Genomic DNA, 25,062 nt, shown 5'->3' with positions numbered 1-25,062 from the left:
GTGAGGACAGAGAGGAGTAGTGGGAAAAGGGATGAAGGGAGACAGTGAGGACAGAGAGGAATGGGAAAGGGGATGGAGGGAGACAGTGAGGACAGAGAGGAGGAGTGGGAAAAGGGATGGAGGGAGACAGTGAGGACAGAGGAGGAGTGGGAAAAGGGATGGAGGGAGACAGTGAGGACAGAGAGGAATGGGAAAGGGGATGGAGGGAGACAGTGAGGACAGAGAGGAGGAGTGGGAAAAGAGATGGAGGGAGACAGTGAGGAGAGAGGAGGAGTGGGAAAAGGGATGGAGGGAGACAGTGAGGACAGAGAGGAGGAGTGGGAAAAGGGATGGAGGGAGATAGTGAGGACAGAGAGGAGGAGTGGGAAAAGGGATGGAGGGAGACAGTGAGGACAGAGGAGGAGTGGGAAAAAGGATGGAGGGAGACAGTGAGGACAGAGGAGGAGTGGGAAAAGGGATGGAGGGAGACAGTGAGGACAGAGAGGAATGGGAAAGGGGATGGAGGGAGACAGTGAGGACAGAGAGGAGGAGTGGGAAAAGGGATGGAGGGAGACAGTGAGGAGAGAGGAAAAAGGGATGGAGGTCGACAGTGAGGACAGAGAGGAGGAGTGGGAAAAGGGATGGAGGGAGACAGTGAGGACAGAGGAGGAGTGGGAAAAGAGATGGAGGGAGACAGTGAAGACAGAGAGGAGGAGTGGGAAAAGGGATGGAGGGAGACAGTGAGGAGAGAGGAAAAAGGGATGGAGGGAGACAGTGAGGACAGAGAGGAGGAGTGGGAAAAGGGATGGAGGGAGACAGTGAGGACAGAGGAGGAGTGGGAAAAGGGATGGAGGGAGACAGTGATGACAGAGAGGAGTGGGGAAAGGGATGGAGGAGACAGTCAGGACAGAGGAGGAGTGGGAAAAGGGATGGAGGGAGACAGTGAGGAAAGAGGAGGAGTGAGAAAGAGATGGAGGAGACAGTGAGGACAGAGGAGGAGTGGGAAAGGGGATGGAGGAGACAGTGAGGACAGAGGAGGAGTGGGAAAAGGGATGGAGGGAGACAGTGAGGACAGAGAGGAGGAATTGGAAAAGGGATGGAGGGAGACAGTGAGGACAGAGAGGAGGAGTGGGAAAAGCAGAGAGGAGCAATGGGAAAAGGGATGGAGGGAGACAGTGAGGACAGAGGAGGAGTGGGAAAAGAGATGGAGGGAGACAGTGAAGACAGAGAGGAGGAGTGGGAAAAGGGATGGAGGGAGACAGTGAGGAGAGAGGAAAAAGGGATGGAGGGAGACAGTGAGGACAGAGAGGAGGAGTGGGAAAAGGGATGGAGGGAGACAGTGAGGACAGAGGAGGAGTGGGAAAAGGGATGGAGGGAGACAGTGATGACAGAGAGGAGTGGGGAAAGGGATGGAGGAGACAGTCAGGACAGAGGAGGAGTGGGAAAAGGGATGGAGGGAGACAGTGAGGACAGAGGAGGAGTGAGAAAGAGATGGAGGAGACAGTGAGGACAGAGGAGGAGTGGGAAAGGGGATGGAGGAGACAGTGAGGACAGAGGAGGAATTGGAAAAGGGATGGAGGGAGACAGTGAGGACAGAGAGGAGGAGTGGGAAAAGGGATGGGGGGAGACAGTGAGGACAGAGGAGAATGGGAAAGGGGATGGAGGGAGACAGTGAGGACAGAGAGGAGGAGTGGAAAAAGGGATGAAGGGAGACAGTGAAGACAGAGAGGAGGAGAGGAAAAAGGGATGGAGGGAGACAGTGAGGACAGAGAGGAGGAGTGGGAAAAGAGATGGAGGGAGACAGTGAAGACAGAGAGGAGGAGTGGGAAAAGGGATGGAGGGAGACAGTGAGGAGAGAGGAGGAGTGGGAAAAGGGATGGAGGGAGACAGTGAGGACAGAGGAGGAGGAGTGGGAAAAGGGATGGAGGGAGACAGTGAGGACAGAGAGGAGGAGTGGGAAAAGGGATGGAGGGAGACAGTGAGGACAGAGAGGAGGAGTGGGAAAAGGGATGGAGGGAGACAGTGAGGACAGAGAGGAGGAGTGGGAAAAGGGATGGAGGGAGACAGTGAGGACAGAGAGGAGGAGTGGGAAAAGGGATGGAGGGAGACAGTGAGGACAGAGAGGAGGAGTGGGAAAAGGGATGGAGGGAGACAGTGAGGACAGAGAGGAGGAGTGGGCAAAGGGATGGAGGGAGACAGTGAGGACAGAGAGGAGGAGTGGGAAAAGGGATGGAGGGAGACAGTGAGGACAGAGAGGAGGAGTGGGAAAAGGGATGGAGGGAGACAGTGAGGACAGAGAGGAGGAGTGGGAAAAGGGATGGAGGGAGACAGTGAGGACAGAGAGGAGGAATGGGAAAAGGGATGGAGGGAGACAGTGAGAACAGAGGAGGAGGAGTGGGAAAAGGGATGGAGGGAGACAGTGAGGACAGAGGAGGAGGAGTGGGAAAAGGGATGGAGGGAGACAGTGAGGACAGAGAGGAGGAGTGGGAAAAGGGATGGAGGGAGACAGTGAGGACAGAGAGGAGGAATGGGAAAAGGGATGGAGGGAGACAGTGAGGACAGAGAGGAGGAGTGGGAAAAGCAGAGAGGAGGAATGGGAAAAGGGATGGAGGGAGACAGTGAGGACAGAGAGGAGGAGTGGGAAAAGGGATGGAGGGAGACAGTGAGGACAGAGGAGGAGTGGGAAAAGAAATGGAGGGAGACAGTGAGGAGAGAGGAGGAGTGGGAAAAGGGATGGAGGGAGACAGTGAGGACAGAGAGGAGGAGTGGGAAAAGGGAAGGAGGGAGACAGTGAGGACAGAGGAGGAGTGGGAAAAGGGATGGAGGGAGACAGTGAGGACAGAGGAGGAGTGGGAAAAGGGATGGAGGGAGACAGTGAGGACAGAGGAGGAGTGGGAAAAGGGATGGAGGGAGACAGTGAGGACAGAGAGGAATGGGAAAGGGGATGGAGGGAGACAGTGAGGACAGAGAGGAGGAGTGGGAAAAGAGATGGAGGGAGACAGTGAAGACAGAGAGGAGGAGTGGGAAAAGGGATGGAGGGAGACAGTGAGGAGAGAGGAAAAAGGGATGGAGGGAGACAGTGAGGACAGAGAGGAGGAGTGGGGAAAGGGATGGAGGGAGACAGTGAGGACAGAGGAGGAGTGGGAAAAGGGATGGAGGGAGACAGTGAGGACAGAGGAGGAGTGGGAAAAGGGATGGAGGGAGACAGTGAGGACAGAGGAGGAGTGAGAAAGAGATGGAGGAGACAGTGAGGACAGAGGAGGAGTGGGAAAAGGGATGGAGGAGACAGAGAGGACGGAGGAGGAGTGGGAAAAGGGATGGAGGGAGACAGTGAGGACAGAGAGGAGGAGTGGGAAAAGCAGAGAGGAGGAATGGGAAAAGGGATGGAGGGAGACAGTGAAGACAGAGAGGAGGAGTGGGAAAAGGGATGGAGGGAGACAGTGAGGACAGAGGAGGAGTGGGAAAAGGGATGGAGGGAGACAGTGAGGACAGAGAGGAGGAGTGGGAAAAGGGATGGAGGGAGACAGTGAGGACAGAGAGGAATGGGAAATGGGATGGAGGGAGACAGTGAGGACAGAGAGGAGGAATGGGAAAAGGGATGAGGGAGACAGTGAGGACAGAGGAGGAGTGGGAAAAGGGATGGAGGGAGACAGTGATGACAGAGAGGAGTGGGGAAAGGGATGGAGGAAACAGTCAGGACAGAGGAGGAGTGGGAAAAGGGATGGAGGGAGACAGTGAGGACAGAGAGGAGGAGTGGGAAAAGGGATGAGGGAGACAGTGAGGAGAGAGGAAAAAGGGATGGAGAGAGACAGTGAGGACAGAGAGGAGGAGTGGGAAAAGGGATGGAGGGAGACAGTGAGGACAGAGGAGGAGTGGGAAAAGGGATGGAGGGAGACAGTGATGACAGAGAGGAGTGGGGAAAGGGATGGAGGAGACAGTCAGGACAGAGAGGAGTGGGGAAAGGGATGGAGGGAGACAGTGAGGACAGAGAGGAGTGGGGAAAGGGATGGAAGGAGACAGGGAGGACAGAGAGGAGGAGTGGGAAAAGGGATGGAGGGAGACAGTGAGGACAGAGAGGAGGAGTGGGAAAAGGGATGGAGGGAGACAGTGAGGACAGAGAGGAGGAGTGGGAAAAGGGATGGAGGGAGACAGTGAGGACAGAGAGGAGGAGTGGGAAAAGGGATGGAGGGAGACAGTGAGGACAGAGAGGAGGAGTGGGAAAAAGGGATGGAGGGAGACAGTGAGGACAGAGAGGAGGAGTGGGAAAAGGGATGGAGGGAGACAGTGAGGACAGAGAGGAGGAGTGGGAAAAGGGATGGAGGGAGACAGTGAGGACAGAGAGGAGGAGTGGGAAAAGGGATGGAGGGAGACAGTGAGGACAGAGAGGAGGAGTGGGAAAAGGGATGGAGGGAGACAGTGAGGACAGAGAGGAGGAGTGGGAAAAGCAGAGAGGAGGAATGGGAAAAGGGATGGAGGGAGACAGTGAGGACAGAGAGGAGGAGTGGGAAAAGGGATGGAGGGAGACAGTGAGGACAGAGAGGAGTGGAGAAAGGGATGGAAGGAGACAGGGAGGACAGAGAGGAGGAGTGGGAAAAGGGATGGAGGGAGACAGTGAGGACAGAGAGGAGGAGTGGGAAAAGGGATGGAGGGAGACAGTGAGGACAGAGAGGAGGAGTGGGAAAGGGGATGGAGGGAGACAGTGAGGACAGAGAGGAGGAGTGGGAAAAGGGATGGAGGGAGACAGTGAGGACAGAGAGGAGGAGTGGGAAAAGGGATGGAGGGAGACAGTGAGGACAGAGAGGAGGAGTGGGAAAAGGGATGGAGGGAGACAGTGAGGACAGAGAGGAGGAGTGGGAAAAGCAGAGAGGAGGAATGGGAAAAGGGATGGAGGGAGACAGTGAGGACAGAGAGGAGGAGTGGGAAAAGGGATGGAGGGAGACAGTGAGGACAGAGAGGACAGAGGAGGAGGAGTGGGAAAAGGGATGGAGAGCGACAGTGAGGACAGAGGAGGAGTGGGAAAGGGGATGGAGGGAGACAGTGAGGACAGAGAGGACAGAGGAGGAGGAGTGGGAAAAGGGATGGAGAGCGACAGTGAGGACAGAGGAGAATGGGAAAAGGGATGGAGGGAGACAGTGAGGACAGAGAGGAGTAGTGGGAAAAGGGATGAAGGGAGACAGTGAGGACAGAGAGGAGGATTGGGAAAAGGGATGGAGGGAGATAGTGAGGACAGAGAGGAGGAGTGGGAAAAGGGATGGAGGGAGACAGTGAGGACAGAGGAGGAGTGGGAAAAGGGATGGAGGGAGACAGTGAGGACAGAGGAGGAGTGGGAAAAGGGATGGAGGGAGACAGTGAGGACAGAGAGGAGGAGTGGGAAAAGGGATGGAGGGAGACAGTGAGGACAGAGAGGAGGAGTGGGAAAAGGGACGGAGGGAGACAGTGAGGACAGAGGAGGAGTGGGAAAAGAGATGGAGGGAGACAGTGAAGACAGAGAGGAGGAGTGGGAAAAGGGATGGAGGGAGACAGTGAGGAGAGAGGAAAAAGGGATGGAGGGAGACAGTGAGGACAGAGAGGAGGAGTGGGAAAAGGGATGGAGGGAGACAGTGAGGACAGAGGAGGAGTGGGAAAAGGGATGGAGGGAGACAGTGAGGACAGAGGAGGAGTGGGAAAAGGGATGGAGGGAGACAGTGAGGACAGAGAGGAGGAATGGGAAAAGGGATTGAGGGAGACAGTGAGGACAGAGAGGAGGAATGGGAAAAGGGATGGAGGGAGACAGTGAGGACAGAGGAGAATGGAAAAGGGGATGGAGGGAGACAGTGAGGACAGAGAGGAGGAGTGGGAAAAGGGATGAAGGGAGACAGTGAGGACAGAGAGGAGGAGTGGGAAAAGAGATGGAGGGAGACAGTGAAGACAGAGAGGAGGAGTGGGAAAAGGGATGGAGGGAGACAGTGAGGAGAGAGGAAAAAGGGATGGAGGGAGACAGTGAGGACAGAGAGGAGGAGTGGGGAAAGGGATGGAGGGAGACAGTGAGGACAGAGGAGGAGTGGGAAAAGGGATGGAGGGAGACAGTGAGGACAGAGGAGGAGTGGGAAAAGGGATGGAGGGAGACAGTGAGGACAGAGGAGGAGTGAGAAAGAGATGGAGGAGACAGTGAGGACAGAGGAGGAGTGGGAAAAGGGATGGAGGAGACAGAGAGGACGGAGGAGGAGTGGGAAAAGGGATGGAGGGAGACAGTGAGGACAGAGAGGAGGAGTGGGAAAAGCAGAGAGGAGGAATGGGAAAAGGGATGGAGGGAGACAGTGAAGACAGAGAGGAGGAGTGGGAAAAGGGATGGAGGGAGACAGTGAGGACAGAGGAGGAGTGGGAAAAGGGATGGAGGGAGACAGTGAGGACAGAGAGGAGGAGTGGGAAAAGGGATGGAGGGAGACAGTGAGGACAGAGAGGAATGGGAAATGGGATGGAGGGAGACAGTGAGGACAGAGAGGAGGAATGGGAAAAGGGATGAGGGAGACAGTGAGGACAGAGGAGGAGTGGGAAAAGGGATGGAGGGAGACAGTGATGACAGAGAGGAGTGGGGAAAGGGATGGAGGAAACAGTCAGGACAGAGGAGGAGTGGGAAAAGGGATGGAGGGAGACAGTGAGGACAGAGAGGAGGAGTGGGAAAAGGGATGAGGGAGACAGTGAGGAGAGAGGAAAAAGGGATGGAGAGAGACAGTGAGGACAGAGAGGAGGAGTGGGAAAAGGGATGGAGGGAGACAGTGAGGACAGAGGAGGAGTGGGAAAAGGGATGGAGGGAGACAGTGATGACAGAGAGGAGTGGGGAAAGGGATGGAGGAGACAGTCAGGACAGAGAGGAGTGGGGAAAGGGATGGAGGGAGACAGTGAGGACAGAGAGGAGTGGGGAAAGGGATGGAAGGAGACAGGGAGGACAGAGAGGAGGAGTGGGAAAAGGGATGGAGGGAGACAGTGAGGACAGAGAGGAGGAGTGGGAAAAGGGATGGAGGGAGACAGTGAGGACAGAGAGGAGGAGTGGGAAAAGGGATGGAGGGAGACAGTGAGGACAGAGAGGAGGAGTGGGAAAAGGGATGGAGGGAGACAGTGAGGACAGAGAGGAGGAGTGGGAAAAAGGGATGGAGGGAGACAGTGAGGACAGAGAGGAGGAGTGGGAAAAGGGATGGAGGGAGACAGTGAGGACAGAGAGGAGGAGTGGGAAAAGGGATGGAGGGAGACAGTGAGGACAGAGAGGAGGAGTGGGAAAAGGGATGGAGGGAGACAGTGAGGACAGAGAGGAGGAGTGGGAAAAGGGATGGAGGGAGACAGTGAGGACAGAGAGGAGGAGTGGGAAAAGCAGAGAGGAGGAATGGGAAAAGGGATGGAGGGAGACAGTGAGGACAGAGAGGAGGAGTGGGAAAAGGGATGGAGGGAGACAGTGAGGACAGAGAGGAGTGGAGAAAGGGATGGAAGGAGACAGGGAGGACAGAGAGGAGGAGTGGGAAAAGGGATGGAGGGAGACAGTGAGGACAGAGAGGAGGAGTGGGAAAAGGGATGGAGGGAGACAGTGAGGACAGAGAGGAGGAGTGGGAAAGGGGATGGAGGGAGACAGTGAGGACAGAGAGGAGGAGTGGGAAAAGGGATGGAGGGAGACAGTGAGGACAGAGAGGAGGAGTGGGAAAAGGGATGGAGGGAGACAGTGAGGACAGAGAGGAGGAGTGGGAAAAGGGATGGAGGGAGACAGTGAGGACAGAGAGGAGGAGTGGGAAAAGCAGAGAGGAGGAATGGGAAAAGGGATGGAGGGAGACAGTGAGGACAGAGAGGAGGAGTGGGAAAAGGGATGGAGGGAGACAGTGAGGACAGAGAGGACAGAGGAGGAGGAGTGGGAAAAGGGATGGAGAGCGACAGTGAGGACAGAGGAGGAGTGGGAAAGGGGATGGAGGGAGACAGTGAGGACAGAGAGGACAGAGGAGGAGGAGTGGGAAAAGGGATGGAGAGCGACAGTGAGGACAGAGGAGAATGGGAAAAGGGATGGAGGGAGACAGTGAGGACAGAGAGGAGTAGTGGGAAAAGGGATGAAGGGAGACAGTGAGGACAGAGAGGAGGATTGGGAAAAGGGATGGAGGGAGATAGTGAGGACAGAGAGGAGGAGTGGGAAAAGGGATGGAGGGAGACAGTGAGGACAGAGGAGGAGTGGGAAAAGGGATGGAGGGAGACAGTGAGGACAGAGGAGGAGTGGGAAAAGGGATGGAGGGAGACAGTGAGGACAGAGAGGAGGAGTGGGAAAAGGGATGGAGGGAGACAGTGAGGACAGAGAGGAGGAGTGGGAAAAGGGACGGAGGGAGACAGTGAGGACAGAGGAGGAGTGGGAAAAGAGATGGAGGGAGACAGTGAAGACAGAGAGGAGGAGTGGGAAAAGGGATGGAGGGAGACAGTGAGGAGAGAGGAAAAAGGGATGGAGGGAGACAGTGAGGACAGAGAGGAGGAGTGGGAAAAGGGATGGAGGGAGACAGTGAGGACAGAGGAGGAGTGGGAAAAGGGATGGAGGGAGACAGTGAGGACAGAGGAGGAGTGGGAAAAGGGATGGAGGGAGACAGTGAGGACAGAGAGGAGGAATGGGAAAAGGGATTGAGGGAGACAGTGAGGACAGAGAGGAGGAATGGGAAAAGGGATGGAGGGAGACAGTGAGGACAGAGGAGAATGGGAAAGGGGATGGAGGGAGACAGTGAGGACAGAGAGGAGGAGTGGGAAAAGGGATGAAGGGAGACAGTGAAGACAGAGAGGAGGAGAGGAAAAAGGGATGGAGGGAGACAGTGAGGACTGAGAGGAGGAGTGGGAAAAGGGATTGAGGGAGACAGTGAGGACTGAGGAGGAGTGGGAAAAGGGATGGAGGGAGACAGTGAGGACAGAGAGGAGTGGGGAAAGGGATGGAAGGAGACAGGGAGGACAGAGAGGAGGAGTGGGAAAAGGGATGGAGGGAGACAGTGAGGACAGAGAGGAGGAGTGGGAAAGGGGATGAGGGAGACAGGGAGGACAGAGAGGAGGAGTGGGAAAAGGGATGGAGGGAGACAGTGAGGACAGAGAGGAGGAGTGGGAAAAGGGATGGAGGGAGACAGTGAGGACAGAGAGGAGGAGTGGGAAAAGGGATGGAGGGAGACAGTGAGGACAGAGAGGAGGAGTGGGAAAAGGGATGGAGGGAGACAGTGAGGAGGAGTGGAAAAAGGGATGGAGGGAGACAGTGAGGACAGAGAGGAGGAGTGGGAAAAGGGATGGAGGGAGACAGTGAGGACAGAGAGGAGGAGTGGGAAAAGGGATGGAGGGAGACAGTGAGGACAGAGAGGAGGAGTGGGAAAAGGGATGGAGGGAGACAGTGAGGACAGAGAGGAGGAATGGGAAAAGGGATGGAGGGAGACAGTGAGGACAGAGAGGAGGAGTGGGAAAAGCAGAGAGGAGGAATGGGAAAAGGGATGGAGGGAGACAGTGAGGACAGAGAGGAGGAGTGGGAAAAGGGATGGAGGGAGACAGTGAGGACAGAGAGGACAGAGGAGGAGGAGTGGGAAAAGGGATGGAGGGAGACAGTGAGGACAGAGAGGAGGAATGGGAAAAGGGATGGAAGGAGACAGGGAGGACAGAGAGGAGGAGTGGGAAAAGGGATGGAGGGAGACAGTGAGGACAGAGAGGAGGAGTGGGAAAAGGGATGGAGGGAGACAGTGAGGACAGAGGAGGAGTGGGAAAAGAGATGGAGGGAGACAGTGAAGACAGAGAGGAGGAGTGGGAAAAGGGATGGAGGGAGACAGTGAGGAGAGAGGAAAAAGGGATGGAGGGAGACAGTGAGGACAGAGAGGAGGAGTGGGAAAAGGGATGGAGGGAGACAGTGAGGACAGAGGAGGAGTGGGAAAAGGGATGGAGGGAGACAGTGATGACAGAGAGGAGTGGGGAAAGGGATGGAGGAGACAGTCAGGACAGAGGAGGAGTGGGAAAAGGGATGGAGGGAGACAGTGAGGACAGAGGAGGAGTGAGAAAGAGATGGAGGAGACCGTGAGGACAGAGGAGGAGTGGGAAAGGGGATGGAGGAGACAGTGAGGACAGAGGAGGAGTGGGAAAAGGGATGGAGGGAGACAGTGAGGACAGAGAGGAGGAATGGGAAAAGGGATTGAGGGAGACAGTGAGGACAGAGAGGAGGAATGGGAAAAGGGATGGAGGGAGACAGTGAGGACAGAGGAGAATGGGAAAGGGGATGGAGGGAGACAGTGAGGACAGAGAGGAGGAGTGGGAAAAGGGATGAAGGGAGACAGTGAAGACAGAGAGGAGGAGAGGAAAAAGGGATGGAGGGAGACAGTGAGGACAGAGAGGAGGAGTGGGAAAAGGGATTGAGGGAGACAGTGAGGACTGAGGAGGAGTGGGAAAAGGGATGGAGGGAGACAGTGAGGACAGAGAGGAGTGGGGAAAGGGATGGAAGGAGACAGGGAGGACAGAGAGGAGGAGTGGGAAAAGGGATGGAGGGAGACAGTGAGGACAGAGAGGAGGAGTGGGAAAGGGGATGAGGGAGACAGGGAGGACAGAGAGGAGGAGTGGGAAAAGGGATGGAGGGAGACAGTGAGGACAGAGAGGAGGAGTGGGAAAAGGGATGGAGGGAGACAGTGAGGACAGAGAGGAGGAGTGGGAAAAAGGATGGAGGGAGACAGTGAGGACAGAGAGGAGGAGTGGGAAAAGGGATGGAGGGAGACAGTGAGGACAGAGAGGAGGAGTGGGAAAAGGGATGGAGGGAGACAGTGAGGACAGAGAGGAGGAGTGGGAAAAGGGATGGAGGGAGACAGTGAGGACAGAGAGGAGGAATGGGAAAAGGGATGGAGGGAGACAGTGAGGACAGAGAGGAGGAGTGGGAAAGCAGAGAGGAGGAATGGGAAAAGGGATGGAGGGAGACAGTGAGGACAGAGAGGAGGAGTGGGAAAAGGGATGGAGGGAGACAGTGAGGACAGAGGAGGAGGAGTGGGAAAAGGGATGGAGGGAGACAGTGAGGACAGAGGAGGAGTGGGAAAAGGGATGGAGGGAGACAGTGAGGACAGAGAGGAGTAGTGGGAAAAGGGATGAAGGGAGACAGTGAGGACAGAGAGGAGGAGTGGGAAAAGGGATGGAGGGAGACAGTGAGGACAGAGAGGAGTAGTGGGAAAAGGGATGAAGGGAGACAGTGAGGACAGAGAGGAGGAGTGGGAAAAGGGATGGAGGGAGACAGTGAGGACAGAGGAGGAGTGGGAAAAAGGATGGAGGGAGACAGTGAGGACAGAGGAGGAGTGGGAAAAGGGATGGAGGAAGACAGTGAGGACAGAGGAGGAGGAGTGGGAAAAGGGATGGAGGGAGACAGTGAGGACAGAGAGGAATGGGAAAGGGGATGGAGGGAGACAGTGAGGACAGAGAGGAGGAGTGGGAAAAGAGATGGAGGGAGACAGTGAGGAGAGAGGAGGAGTGGGAAAAGGGATGGAGGAGACAGTGAGGACAGAGAGGAGGAGTGGGAAAAGGGATGGAGGGAGATAGTGAGGACAGAGAGGAGGAGTGGGAAAAGGGATGGAGGGAGACAGTGAGGACAGAGGAGGAGTGGGAAAAAGGATGGAGGGAGACAGTGAGGACAGAGGAGGAGTGGGAAAAGGGATGGAGGGAGACAGTGAGGACAGAGAGGAATGGGAAAGGGGATGGAGGGAGACAGTGAGGACAGAGAGGAGGAGTGGGAAAAGGGATGGAGGGAGACAGTGAGGACAGAGAGGAGGAGTGGGAAAAGGGATGGAGGGAGACAGTGAGGACAGAGAGGAGGAGTGGGAAAAGGGATGGAGGGAGACAGTGAGGACAGAGAGGAGGAGTGGGAAAAGGGATGGAGGGAGACAGTGAGGACAGAGAGGAGGAGTGGGAAAAGGGATGGAGGGAGACAGTGAGGAGAGAGGAAAAAGGGATGGAGGGAGACAGTGAGGACAAAGAGGAGGAGTGGGAAAAGGGATGGAGGGAGACAGTGAGGACAGAGGAGGAGTGGGAAAAGAGATGGAGGGAGACAGTGAAGACAGAGAGGAGGAGTGGGAAAAGGGATGGAGGGAGACAGTGAGGAGAGAGGAAAAAGGGATGGAGGGAGACAGTGAGGAGAGAGGAAAAAGGGATGGAGGGAGACAGTGAGGACAGAGAGGAGGAGTGGGAAAAGGGATGGAGGGAGACAGTGAGTACAGAGGAGGAGTGGGAAAAGGGATGGAGGGAGACAGTGATGACAGAGAGGAGTGGGGAAAGGGATGGAGGAGACAGTCAGGACAGAGGAGGAGTGGGAAAAGGGATGGAGGGAGACAGTGAGGACAGAGGAGGAGTGAGAAAGAGATGGAGGAGACAGTGAGGACAGAGGAGGAGTGGGAAAAGGGATGGAGGGAGACAGTGAGGACAGAGAGGAGGAATGGGAAAAGGGATGGAGGGAGACAGTGAGGACAGAGAGGAGGAGTGGGAAAAGCAGAGAGGAGCAATGGGAAAAGGGATGGAGGGAGACAGTGAGGACAGAGAGGAGGAGTGGGAAAAGGGATGGAGGGAGACAGTGAGGACAGAGAGGAGGAGTGGAAAAAGGGATGGAGGGAGACAGTGAGGACAGAGAGGAGGAGTGGAAAAAGAGATGGAGGGAGACAGTGGGGACAGGGGAGAAGTGGGAAAAGGGATGGAGGGAGACAGTGAGGACAGAGAGGAGGAGTGGGTAAAGGGACGGAGGGAGACAGTGAGGACAGAGAGGAATGGGAAAGGGGATGGAGGGAGACAGTGAGGACAGAGAGGAATGGGAAAGGGGATGGAGGGAGACAGTGAGGACAGAGGAGGAGTGGGAAAAGGGATGGAGGGAGACAGTGAGGACAGAGAGGAGGAGTGGAAAAAGAGATGGAGGGAGACAGTGAGGACAGAGAGGAGGAGTGGGAAAAGGGATGGAGGGAGACAGTGAGGACAGAGAGGAGTAGGAAAAGGAGGGAGACAGTGAGGACAGAGGGGAGTGGGAAAAGGAAAGGAAGGAGACAGTGAGGACAGAGAGGAGTGGGAAAAGGAAAGGAAGGAGAGAGTGAGGACAGAGAGGAGTGGGAAATGGAAAGGAGGAGACAGTGAGGACAGAGAGGAGGAGTGGGAAAAGGGATGGAGGGAGACAGTGAGGACAGAGGAGGAGTGGGAAAAGGGATGGAGGGAGACAGTGAGGACAGAGAGGACAGAGGAGGAGGAGTGGGAAAAGGGATGGAGAGAGACAGTGAGGACAGAGGAGAATGGGAAAAGGGATGGAGGGAGACAGTGAGGACAGAGAGGAGGAGTAGGAAAAGGGATGAAGGGAGACAGTGAGGACAGAGAGGAGGAGTGGGAAAAGGGATGGAGGGAGACAGTGAGGACAGAGGAGGAGTGGGAAAAGGGATGGAGAGAGACAGTGAGGACAGAGGAGAATGGGAAAAGGGATAGAGGGAGACAGTGAGGACAGAGAGGAGGAGTGGGAAAAGGGATGAATGGAGACAGTGAGGACAGAGAGGAGGAGTGGGAAAAGGAATGGAGGAAGACAGTGAGGACAGAGGACGAGTGGGAAAAGGGATGGAGGGAGACAGTGAGGACAGAGAGGAATGGGAAAGGGGATGGAGGGAGACAGTGAGGACAGAGAGGAGGAGTGGGAAAAGAGATGGAGGGAGACAGTGAGGAGAGAGGAGGAGTGGGAAAAGGGATGGAGGGAGACAGTGATGACAGAGAGGAGGAGTGGGAAAAGGGATGGAGGGAGACAGTGAGGACAGAGAGGAGGAGTGGGAAAAGGGATGGAGGGAGACAGTGAGGACAGAGAGGAGGAGTGGGAAAAGGGATGGAGGGAGACAGTGAGGACAGAGGAGGAGTGGGAAAAGGGATGGAGGGAGACAGTGAGGACAGAGGAGGAGTGGGAAAAGGGATGGAGGGAGACAGTGAGGACAGAGAGGAGGAGTGGGAAAAGGGATGGAGGGAGACAGTGAGGACAGAGAGGAGGAGTGGGAAAAGGGATGGAGGGAGACAGTGAGGACAGAGGAGGAGTGGGAAAAGGGATGGAGGGAGACAGTGAGGACAGAGGAGGAGTGGGAAAAGGGATGGAGGGAGACAGTGAGGACAGAGAGGAATGGGAAAAGGGATGGAGGGAGACAGTGAGGACAGAGAGGAGGAGTGGGAAAAGGGATGGAGGGAGACAGTGAGGAGAGGAAAAAGGGATGGAGGGAGACAGTGAGGACAGAGAGGAGGAGTGGGAAAAGGGATGGAGGGAGACAGTGAGGACAGAGGAGGAGTGGGAAAAGGGATGGAGGGAGACAGTGAGGACAGAGGAGGAGTGGGAAAAGGGATGGAGGGAGACAGTGAGGACAAAGAGGAGGAATGGGAAAAGGGATGGAGGGAGACAGTGAGGACAGAGAGGAGGAGTGGGAAAAGCAGAGAGGAGGAATGGGAAAAGGGATGGAGGGAGACAGTGGGGACAGGGGAGAAGTGGGAAAAGGGATGAAGGGAGACAGTGAGGACAGAGAGGAGGTGTGGGTAAAGGGATGGAGGGAGACAGTGAGGACAGAGAGGAGGAGTGGGAAAAGGGATGGAGGGAGACAGTGAGGACAGAGAGGAGTAGGAAAAGGAGGGAGACAGTGAGGACAGAGAGGAGTAGGAAAAGGAGGGAGACAGTGAGGACAGAGGGGAGTGGGAAAAGGAAAGGAAGGAGACAGTGAGGACAGAGAGGAGTGGGAAAAGGAAAGGAAGGAGAGAGTGAGGACAGAGAGGAGTGGGAAATGGAAAGGAGGAGACAGTGAGGACAGAGAGGAGGAGTGGGAAAAGGGATCGAGGGAGACAGTGAGGACAGAGGAGGAGTGGGAAAAGGGATGGAGGGAGACAGTGAGGACAGAGAGGACAGAGGAGGAGGAGTGGGAAAAGGGATGGAGAGACAGTGAGGACAGAGGAGAATGGGAAAAGGGATGGAGGGAGACAGTGAGGACAGAGAGGAGGAGTGGGAAAAGGGATGAAGGGAGACAGTGAGGACAGAGAGGAGGAGTGGGAAAAGGGATGGAGGGAGACAGTGAGGACAGAGAGGAGGAGTGGGAAAAGGGATGGAGAGAGACAGTGAGGACAGAGGAGGAATGGGAAAAGGGATGGAGGGAGACAGTGAGGACAGAGAGGAGGAGTGGGAAAAGCAGAGAGGAGGAATGGGAAAAGGGATGAAGGGAGACAGTGAGGACAGAGAGGAGGAGTGGGAAAAGGGATGGAGGGAGACAGTGAGGACAGAGAGGAGGAGTGGGAAAAGGGATGGAGAGAGACAGTGAGGACAGAGGAGAATGGGAAAAGGGATGGAGGGAGACAGTGAGGAGGAGTGGGAAAAGGGATGAAGGGAGACAGTGAGGACAGAGAGGAGTAGGAAAAGGAGGGAGACAGTGAGGACAGAGAGGAGTGGGAAAAGGAAAGGAAGGAGACAGTGAGGACAGAGAGGAGGAGTGGGAAAAGGGATGGAGGGAGACAGTGAGGACAGAGAGGAGGAGTGGGAAAAGGGATGGAGGGAGACAGTGAGGAGGAGTGGGAAAAGGGATGGAGGGAGACAGTGAGGACAGAGAGGAGTAGGAAAAGGAGGGAGACAGTGAGGACAGCGAGGAGTGGGGAAAGGAAAGGAGGAGACAGTGAGGACAGAGGAGGAGTGGGAAAAGGTATGGAGGGAGACAGTGAGGACAGAGAGGAGTAGGAAAAGGAGGGAGACAGTGAGGACAGAGAGGAGTGGGAAAAGGAAAGGAAGGAGACAGTGAGGACAGAGAGGAGAGGGAAAAGGAAAGGAAGGAGACAGTGAGGACAGAGAGGAGTGGGAAATGGAAAGGAGGAGACAGTGAGGAGTGGGAAAAGGGATGGAGGAGAGAGTGAGGACAGAGAGGAGTGGAAAAAGGGATGGAGGAGACAGTGAGGACAGAGAGGAGTGGGAAATGGAAAGGAAGGAGACAGTGAGGACAGAGAGGAGAGGGAAAAGGAAAGGAAGGAGACAGTGAGGACAGAGAGGAGTGGGAAATGGAAAGGAGGAGACAGTGAGGAGTGGGAAAAGGAAAGGAGGAGACAGTGAGGACAGAGAGGAGTGGGAAAAGGAAAGGAGGAGACAGTGAGGACAGAGAGGAGTGGGAAAAGGAAAGGAGGAGACAGTGAGGACAGAGAGGAGGATTGGGAAAAGGAAAGGAGGAGACAGGGAGGACAGAGAGGAGGAGCGGGAAAAGGAAAGGAGGAGACAGTGAGGACAGAGAGGAGGAATGGGAAAAGGAAAGGAAGCGAAGAGAGGGAGTAGAGCTACACCGTAACAAACTAATAAATGATACTACTATAAGGAGGCTACTTATGTGTTAGGACACATATAGTAATACTATGTTATTACTATATTATTACTGTGTTACTATGATAAACGTCCGGGGAAGTTTAGGCTACCTGCGTCGTTTGAAGGGTGACTTGGGCATGTCAGCGGTTGGCACCATCTGCTCACCTGGCCGGACCCACATGATGGGCCCATCATCACTCTGGGAACGACAGTCCAGCTTCAGGCTGGAGAGACTGCCCCAAGGTAGGGTCATCTGGACAGACAGGGTTTCAGTGACAATCATACTCTGCATATACAACGATTCATTCAAACAAATCCAAGGCCTACATTGAGACAGAAATGATCAATAATAACTACATGTCTGACTTCAGTCAGTTAACCATAGCTATAGGTCCTACACATAAACCAAGCATAGCTATAGGCCTACACATAAACCAACCCTAGCTATAGTTCTACACATAAACCAACCATAGCTATAGGCCTACACATAAACCAAGCATAGCTATAGGTCTACACATAAACCAAGCATAGCTATAGGTCCTACACATAAACCAACCATAGCTATAGGTCCTACACATAAACCAAGCATAGCTATAGGCCTACACATAAACCAACCCTAGCTATAGTTCTACACATAAACCAACCATAGCTATAGGCCTACACATAAACCAAGCATAGCTATAGGTCTACACATAAACCAAGCATAGCTATAGGTCCTACACATAAACCAAGCATAGCTATAGGTCTACACATAAACCAAGCATAGCTATAGGTCCTACACATAAACCAAGCATAGCTATAGGCCTACACATAAACCAAGCATAGCTATAGGTCCTACACATAAACCAAGCATAGCTATAGGTCCTACACATAAACCAAGCATAGCTATAGGTCTACACATAAACCAAGCATAGCTATAGGTCCTACACATAAACCAAGCATAGCTATAGGTCCTACACATAAACCAAGCATAGCTATAGGTCCTACACATAAACCAAGCATAGCTATAGGTCCTACACATAAACCAAGCATAGCTATAGGTCCTACACATAAACCAAGCATAGCTATAGGCCTACACATAAACCAAGCATAGCTATAGGTCCTACACATAAACCAACCATAGCTATAGGCCTACACATAAACCAAGCATAGCTATAGGCCTACACATAAACCAAGCATAGCTATAGGCCTACACATAAACCAAGCATAGCTATAGGTCCTACACATAAACCAACCATAGCTATAGGCCTACACATAAACCAAGCATAGCTATAGGTCCTACACATAAACCAACCATAGCTATAGGCCTACACATAAACCAAGCATAGCTATAGGTCCTACACATAAACCAACCATAGCTATAGGCCTACACATAAACCAAGCATAGCTATAGGTCCCACACATAAACCAACCATAGCTATAGGCCTACACATAAACCAAGCATAGCTATAGGTCCTACACATAAACCAACCATAGCTATAGTTCTACACATAAACCAAGCATAGCTATAGGTCCCACACATAAACCAAGCATAGCTATAGGTCCTACACATAAACCAAGCATAGCTATAGGTCCCACACATAAACCAAGCATAGCTATAGGTCCCACACATAAACCAACCATAGCTATAGGCCTACACATAAACCAAGCATAGCTATAGGTCCTACACATAAACCAACCATAGCTATAGTTCTACACATAAACCAAGCATAGCTATAGGCCTACACATAAACCAAGCATAGCTATAGGCCTACACATAAACCAAGCATAGCTATAGGTCCCACACATAAACCAACCATAGCTATAGGCCTACACATAAACCAAGCATAGCTATAGGTCCTACACATAAACCAACCATAGCTATAGTTCTACACATAAACCAAGCATAGCTATAGGCCTACACATAAACCAAGCATAGCTATAGGTCCTACACATAAACCAACCATAGCTATAGTTCTACACATAAACCAAGCATAGCTATAGGCCTACACATAAACCAAGCATAGCTATAGGTCCCACACATAAACCAACCATAGCTATAGGCCTACACATAAACCAAGCATAGCTATAGGTCCTACACATAAACCAACCATAGCTATAGTTCTACACATAAACCAAGCATAGCTATAGGCCTACACATAAACCAAGCATAGCTATAGGCCTACACATAAACCAAGCATAGCTATAGGTCCTACACATAAACCAACCATAGCTATAGTTCTACACATAAACCAAGCATAGCTATAGGCCTACACATAAACCAACCATAGCTATAGTTCTACACATAAACCAAGCATAGCTATAGGCCTACACATAAACCAAGCATAGCTATAGGTCCTACACATAAACCAAGCATAGCTATAGGCCTACACATAAACCAAGCATAGCTATAGGTCCTACACATAAACCAACCATAGCTATAGGCCTACACATAAACCAAGCATAGCTATAGGCCTACACATAAACCAAGCATAGCTATAGGCCTACACATAAACCAAGCATAGCTATAGGTCCTACACATAAACCAACCATAGCTATAGGCCTACACATAAACCAAGCATAGCTATAGGTCCTACACATAAACCAACCATAGCTATAGGCCTACACATAAACCAAGCATAGCTATAGGTCCTACACATAAACCAACCATAGCTATAGGCCTACACATAAACCAAGCATAGCTATAGGTCCCACACATAAACCAACCATAGCTATAGGCCTACACATAAACCAAGCATAGCTATAGGTCCTACACATAAACCAACCATAGCTATAGTTCTACACATAAACCAAGCATAGCTATAGGTCCCACACATAAACCAAGCATAGCTATAGGTCCTACACATAAACCAAGCATAGCTATAGGTCCCACACATAAACCAAGCATAGCTATAGGTCCCACACATAAACCAACCATAGCTATAGGCCTACACATAAACCAAGCATAGCTATAGGTCCTACACATAAACCAACCATAGCTATAGTTCTACACATAAACCAAGCATAGCTATAGGCCTACACATAAACCAAGCATAGCTATAGGCCTACACATAAACCAAGCATAGCTATAGGTCCCACACATAAACCAACCATAGCTATAGGCCTACACATAAACCAAGCATAGCTATAGGTCCTACACATAAACCAACCATAGCTATAGTTCTACACATAAACCAAGCATAGCTATAGGCCTACACATAAACCAAGCATAGCTATAGGTCCCACACATAAACCAACCATAGCTATAGGCCTACACATAAACCAAGCATAGCTATAGGTCCTACACATAAACCAACCATAGCTATAGTTCTACACATAAACCAAGCATAGCTATAGGCCTACACATAAACCAAGCATAGCTATAGGCCTACACATAAACCAAGCATAGCTATAGGTCCTACACATAAACCAACCATAGCTATAGTTCTACACATAAACCAAGCATAGCTATAGGCCTACACATAAACCAACCATAGCTATAGTTCTACACATAAACCAAGCATAGCTATAGGCCTACACATAAACCAAGCATAGCTATAGGCCTACACATAAACCAAGCATAGCTATAGGTCCTACACATAAACCAACCATAGCTATAGTTCTACACATAAACCAAGCATAGCTATAGTTCTACACATAAACCAAGCATAGCTATAGGCCTACACATAAACCAACCATAGCTATAGGCCTACACATAAACCAACCATAGCTATAGTTCTACACATAAACCAAGCATAGCTATAGGCCTACACATAAACCAAGCATAGCTATAGGCCTACACATAAACCAAGCATAGCTATAGGCCTACACATAAACCAACCATAGCTATAGGTCCTACACATAAACCAAGCATAGCTATAGGTCCTACACATAAACCAACCATAGCTATAGTTCTACACATAAACCAAGCATAGCTATAGGCCTACACATAAACCAACCATAGCTATAGTTCTACACATAAACCAAGCATAGCTATAGGCCTACACATAAACCAAGCATAGCTATAGGCCTACACATAAACCAACCATAGCTATAGGTCCTACACATAAACCAACCATAGCTATAGGCCTACACATAAACCAACCATAGCTATAGGCCTACACATAAACCAACCCTAGCTATAGGCCTACACATAAACCAACCATAGCTATAGGCCTACACATAAACCAACCATAGCTATAGGCCTACACATAAACCAACCATAGCTATAGGCCTACACATAAACCAAGCATAGCTATAGGCCTACACATAAACCAACCATAGCTATAGGCCTACACATAAACCAACCATAGCTATAGTTCTACACATAAACCAACCCTAGCTATAGGCCTACACATAAACCAACCCTAGCTATAGGCCTACACATAAACCAACCATAGCTATAGGCCTACACATAAACCAACCATAGCTATAGGCCTACACATAAACCAACCATAGCTATAGGCCTACACATAAACCAACCCTAGCTATAGGCCTACACATAAACCAACCATAGCTATAGGCCTACACATAAACCAAGCATAGCTATAGGCCTACACATAAACCAACCCTAGCTATAGGCCTACACATAAACCAAGCATAGCTATAGGCCTACACATAAACCAAGCATAGCTATAGGCCTACACATAAACCAAGCATAGCTATAGGCCTACACATAAACCAACCCTAGCTATAGGCCTACACATAAACCAACCCTAGCTATAGGCCTACACATAAACCAAGCATAGCTATAGGCCTACACATAAACCAAGCATAGCTATAGGCCTACACATAAACCAAGCATAGCTATAGGCCTACACATAAACCAACCCTAGCTATAGGCCTACACATAAACCAAGCATAGCTATAGGCCTACACATAAACCAAGCATAGCTATAGTTCTACACATAAACCAACCCTAGCTATAGTTCTACACATAAACCAAGCATAGCTATAGGCCTACACATAAACCAACCATAGCTATAGGCCTACACATAAACCAACCATAGCTATAGGCCTACACATAAACCAAGCATAGCTATAGGTCCTACACATAAACCAACCATAGCTATAGTTCTACACATAAACCAACCATAGCTATAGTTCTACACATAAACCAACCCTAGCTATAGGCCTACACATAAACCAAGCATAGCTATAGGCCTACACATAAACCAACCATAGCTATAGTTCTACACATAAACCAACCATAGCTATAGTTCTACACATAAACCAACCCTAGCTATAGGCCTACACATAAACCAACCCTAGCTATAGGCCTACACATAAACCAAGCATAGCTATAGTTCTACACATAAACCAACCATAGCTATAGTTCTACACATAAACCAACCCTAGCTATAGGCCTACACATAAACCAACCCTAGCTATAGGCCTACACATAAACCAACCATAGCTATAGGCCTACACATAAACCAAGCATAGCTATAGTTCTACACATAAACCAAGCATAGCTATAGGCCTACACATAAACCAAGCATAGCTATAGGCCTACACATAAACCAAGCATAGCTATAGTTCTACACATAAACCAAGCATAGCTATAGGCCTACACATAAACCAAGCATAGCTATAGGCCAACACATAAACCAACCCTAGCTATAGGCCTACACATAAACCAAGCATAGCTATAGGCCTACACATAAACCAAGCATAGCTATAGGCCAACACATAAACCAAGCATAGCTATAGTTCTACACATAAACCAAGCATAGCTATAGGCCTACACATAAACCAAGCATAGCTATAGTTCTACACATAAACCAAGCATAGCTATAGGCCTACACATAAAGCAACCATAGCTATAGGCCTACACATAAAGCAACCATAGCTATAGGCCTACACATAAAGCAACCATAGCTATAGGCCTACACATAAACCAACCCTAGCTATAGGCCTACACATAAACCAAGCATAGCTATAGGCCTACACATAAACCAAGCATAGCTATAGGCCTACACATAAACCAAGCATAGCTATAGGCCTACACATAAACCAACCATAGCTATAGGCCTACACATAAACCAACCATAGCTATAGGCCTACACATAAAGCAACCATAGCTATAGGCCTACACATAAAGCAACCATAGCTATAGGCCTACACATAAAGCAACCATAGCTATAGGCCTACACATAAAGCAACCATAGCTATAGGCCTACACATAAAGCAACCATAGCTATAGGCCTACACATAAAGCAACCATAGCTATAGGCCTACACATAAACCAACCCTAGCTATAGGCCTACACATAAACCAACCCTAGCTATAGGCCTACACATAAACCAAGCATAGCTATAGGCCTACACATAAACCAAGCATAGCTATAGGCCTACAGATAAACCAAGCATAGCTATAGGCCTACACATAAACCAAGCATAGCTATAGGCCTACACATAAACCAAGCATAGCTATAGGCCTACACATAAACCAAGCATAGCTATAGGCCTACACATAAACCAAGCATAGCTATAGGTCCTACACATAAACCAAGCATAGCTATAGGTCCTACACATAAACCAACCATAGCTATAGGTCCTACACATAAACCAACCATAGCTATAGGCCTACACATAAACCAACCATAGCTATAGGCCTACACATAAACCAACCATAGCTATAGGTCCTACACATAAACCAACCATAGCTATAGGCCTATATAGCTATTTGAACTCCTACTTTTAAAAATCTACCTCTCTAAAAACAAGTCTCTCACTGTTGCCGCCTGCTATAGACCACCCTCTGCCCCCAGCTGTGCTCTGGACACCATATGTGAACTGATTGCCCCCCATCTATCTTCAGAGCTTGTGCCGCTAGGCGACCTAAATTGGAACATGCTTAACACCCCAGCCATCCTACAATCTAAGCTTGATGCCCTCAATCTCACACAAATTATCAATGAACCTACCAGGTATCACCCCAATTCCGTAAACACGGGTACCCTCATAGACATCATCCTAACCAACTTGCCCTCCAAATACACCTCTGCTGTTTTCAACCAAGATCTCAGCGATCACTGCCTCATTGCCTGTATCCGTAATGGGTCAGCGATCAAACGACCTCCACTCATCACTGTCAAACGCTCCCTGAAACACTTCAGCGAGCAGGCCTTTCTAATCGACCTGGCCGAGGTATCCTGGAAGGATATTGATCTCATCCCGTCAGTAGAGGATGCCTGGATATTTTTTTTAAATGCCTTCCTCGCCATCTTGAATAAGCATGCCCCATTCAAGAAATTTAGAACCAGGAACAGATATAGCCCTTGGTTCTCTCCTGACCTGACTGCCCTTAACCAACAGAAAAACATCCTATGGCGTTCTGCATTAGCATCGAACAGCCCCCGTGATATGCAACTTTTCAGGGAAGCTAGAAACCAGTATACACAGGCAGTTAGCAAAGCCAAGGCTAGCTTTTTCAAGCAGAAATTTGCTTCCTGCAACACTAACTCAAAAAAGTTCTGGGACACTGTAAAGTCCATGGAGAATAAGAACACCTCCTCCCAGCTTCCAACTGCACTGAAGATAGGAAATACTGTCACCACCGACAAATCCATTATAATTGAGAATTTCAATAAGCATTTTTCTACGGCTGGCCATGCTTTCCACCTGGCTACCCCTACCCCGGTCAACAGCACTGCCCTCCCCCCTGCTACTCGCCCAAGCCTTCCCCATTTCTCTTTCTCCCAAATACAGTCAGCTGATGTTCTGAAAGAGCTGCAAAATCTGGACCCTTACAAATCAGCCGGGCTAGATAATCTGGACCCTTTCTTTCTAAAACTATCTGCTGAAATTGTTGCCACCCCTATTACCAGCCTTTTCAACCTCTCTTTTGTGTCGTCTGAGATTCCCAAAGATTGGAAAGCAGCTGCGGTTATCCCCCTCTTCAAAGGGGGAGACACTCTTGACCCAAACTGCTACAGACCTATATCTATCCTACCATGCCTTTCTAAGGTCTTCGAAAGCCAAGTCAACAAACAGATTACCGACCATCTCGAATCCCACCATACCTTCTCCGCTATGCAATCTGGTTTCAGAGCTGGTCATGGGTGCACCTCAGCCACGCTCAAGGTCATAAACGATATCTTAACCGCTATCGATAGGAAACAGTACTGTGCAGCCATATTCATTGACCTGGCCAAGGCTTTTGACTCTGTCAATCACCACATCCTCATCGGCAGACTCGACAGCCTTGGTTTCTCTAATGATTGCCTCGCCTGGTTCACCAACTACTTCTCTGATCGAGTTCAGTGTGTCAAATCGGAGGGTCTGTTGTCCGGACCTCTGGCAGTCTCTATGGGGGTGCCACAGGGTTCAATTCTTGGACCGACTCTCTTCTCTGTATACATCAATGATGTCGCTCTTGCTGCTGGTGAGTCTCTGATCCACCTCTACGCAGACGACACTATTCTGTATACTTCTGGCCCTTCTCTTGACACTGTGTTAACAACCCTCCAGGCGAGCTTCAATGCCATACAACTCTCCTTCCGTGGCCTCCAATTGCTCTTAAATACAAGTAAAACTAAATGCACGCTCTTCAACCGATCGCTGCCTGCACCTGCCCGCCTGTCCAGCATCACTACTCTGGACGGCTCTGACTTAGAATATGTGGACAACTACAAATACCTAGGTGTCTGGTTAGACTGTAAACTCTCCTTCCAGACTCACATCAAGCATCTCCAATCCAAATTTAAATCTAGAATCGGCTTCCTATTTCCTATTTCGCAACAAAGCATCCTTCACTCATGCTGCCAAACATACCCTTGTAAAACTGACTATCCTGCTGATCCTTGA

General features: G+C 50.9%; 1 protein-coding gene across 1 annotated transcript in view; it reads right to left on the bottom strand.

Annotated features, from left to right (window-relative positions):
- The window catches only part of LOC129829814 (lysine-specific demethylase 9), a 75,639-nt gene that overhangs the window by 35,422 nt on the left and 15,155 nt on the right, over window positions 1–25,062 (bottom strand). The window contains exon 4 of the mRNA XM_055891750.1: window positions 16,384–16,526. Coding sequence (XP_055747725.1) covers window positions 16,384–16,526 — 143 coding nt within the window. The remainder of the gene's footprint in view (window positions 1–16,383; window positions 16,527–25,062) is intronic.

The sequence above is a fragment of the Salvelinus fontinalis genome, chromosome 31, assembly GCF_029448725.1.
Source record: "Salvelinus fontinalis isolate EN_2023a chromosome 31, ASM2944872v1, whole genome shotgun sequence".
NCBI lineage: Eukaryota > Metazoa > Chordata > Actinopteri > Salmoniformes > Salmonidae > Salvelinus > Salvelinus fontinalis.
Note: the sequence above shows the minus strand (reverse complement) of the source record. Positions and strands in the feature narration are given on the sequence as shown.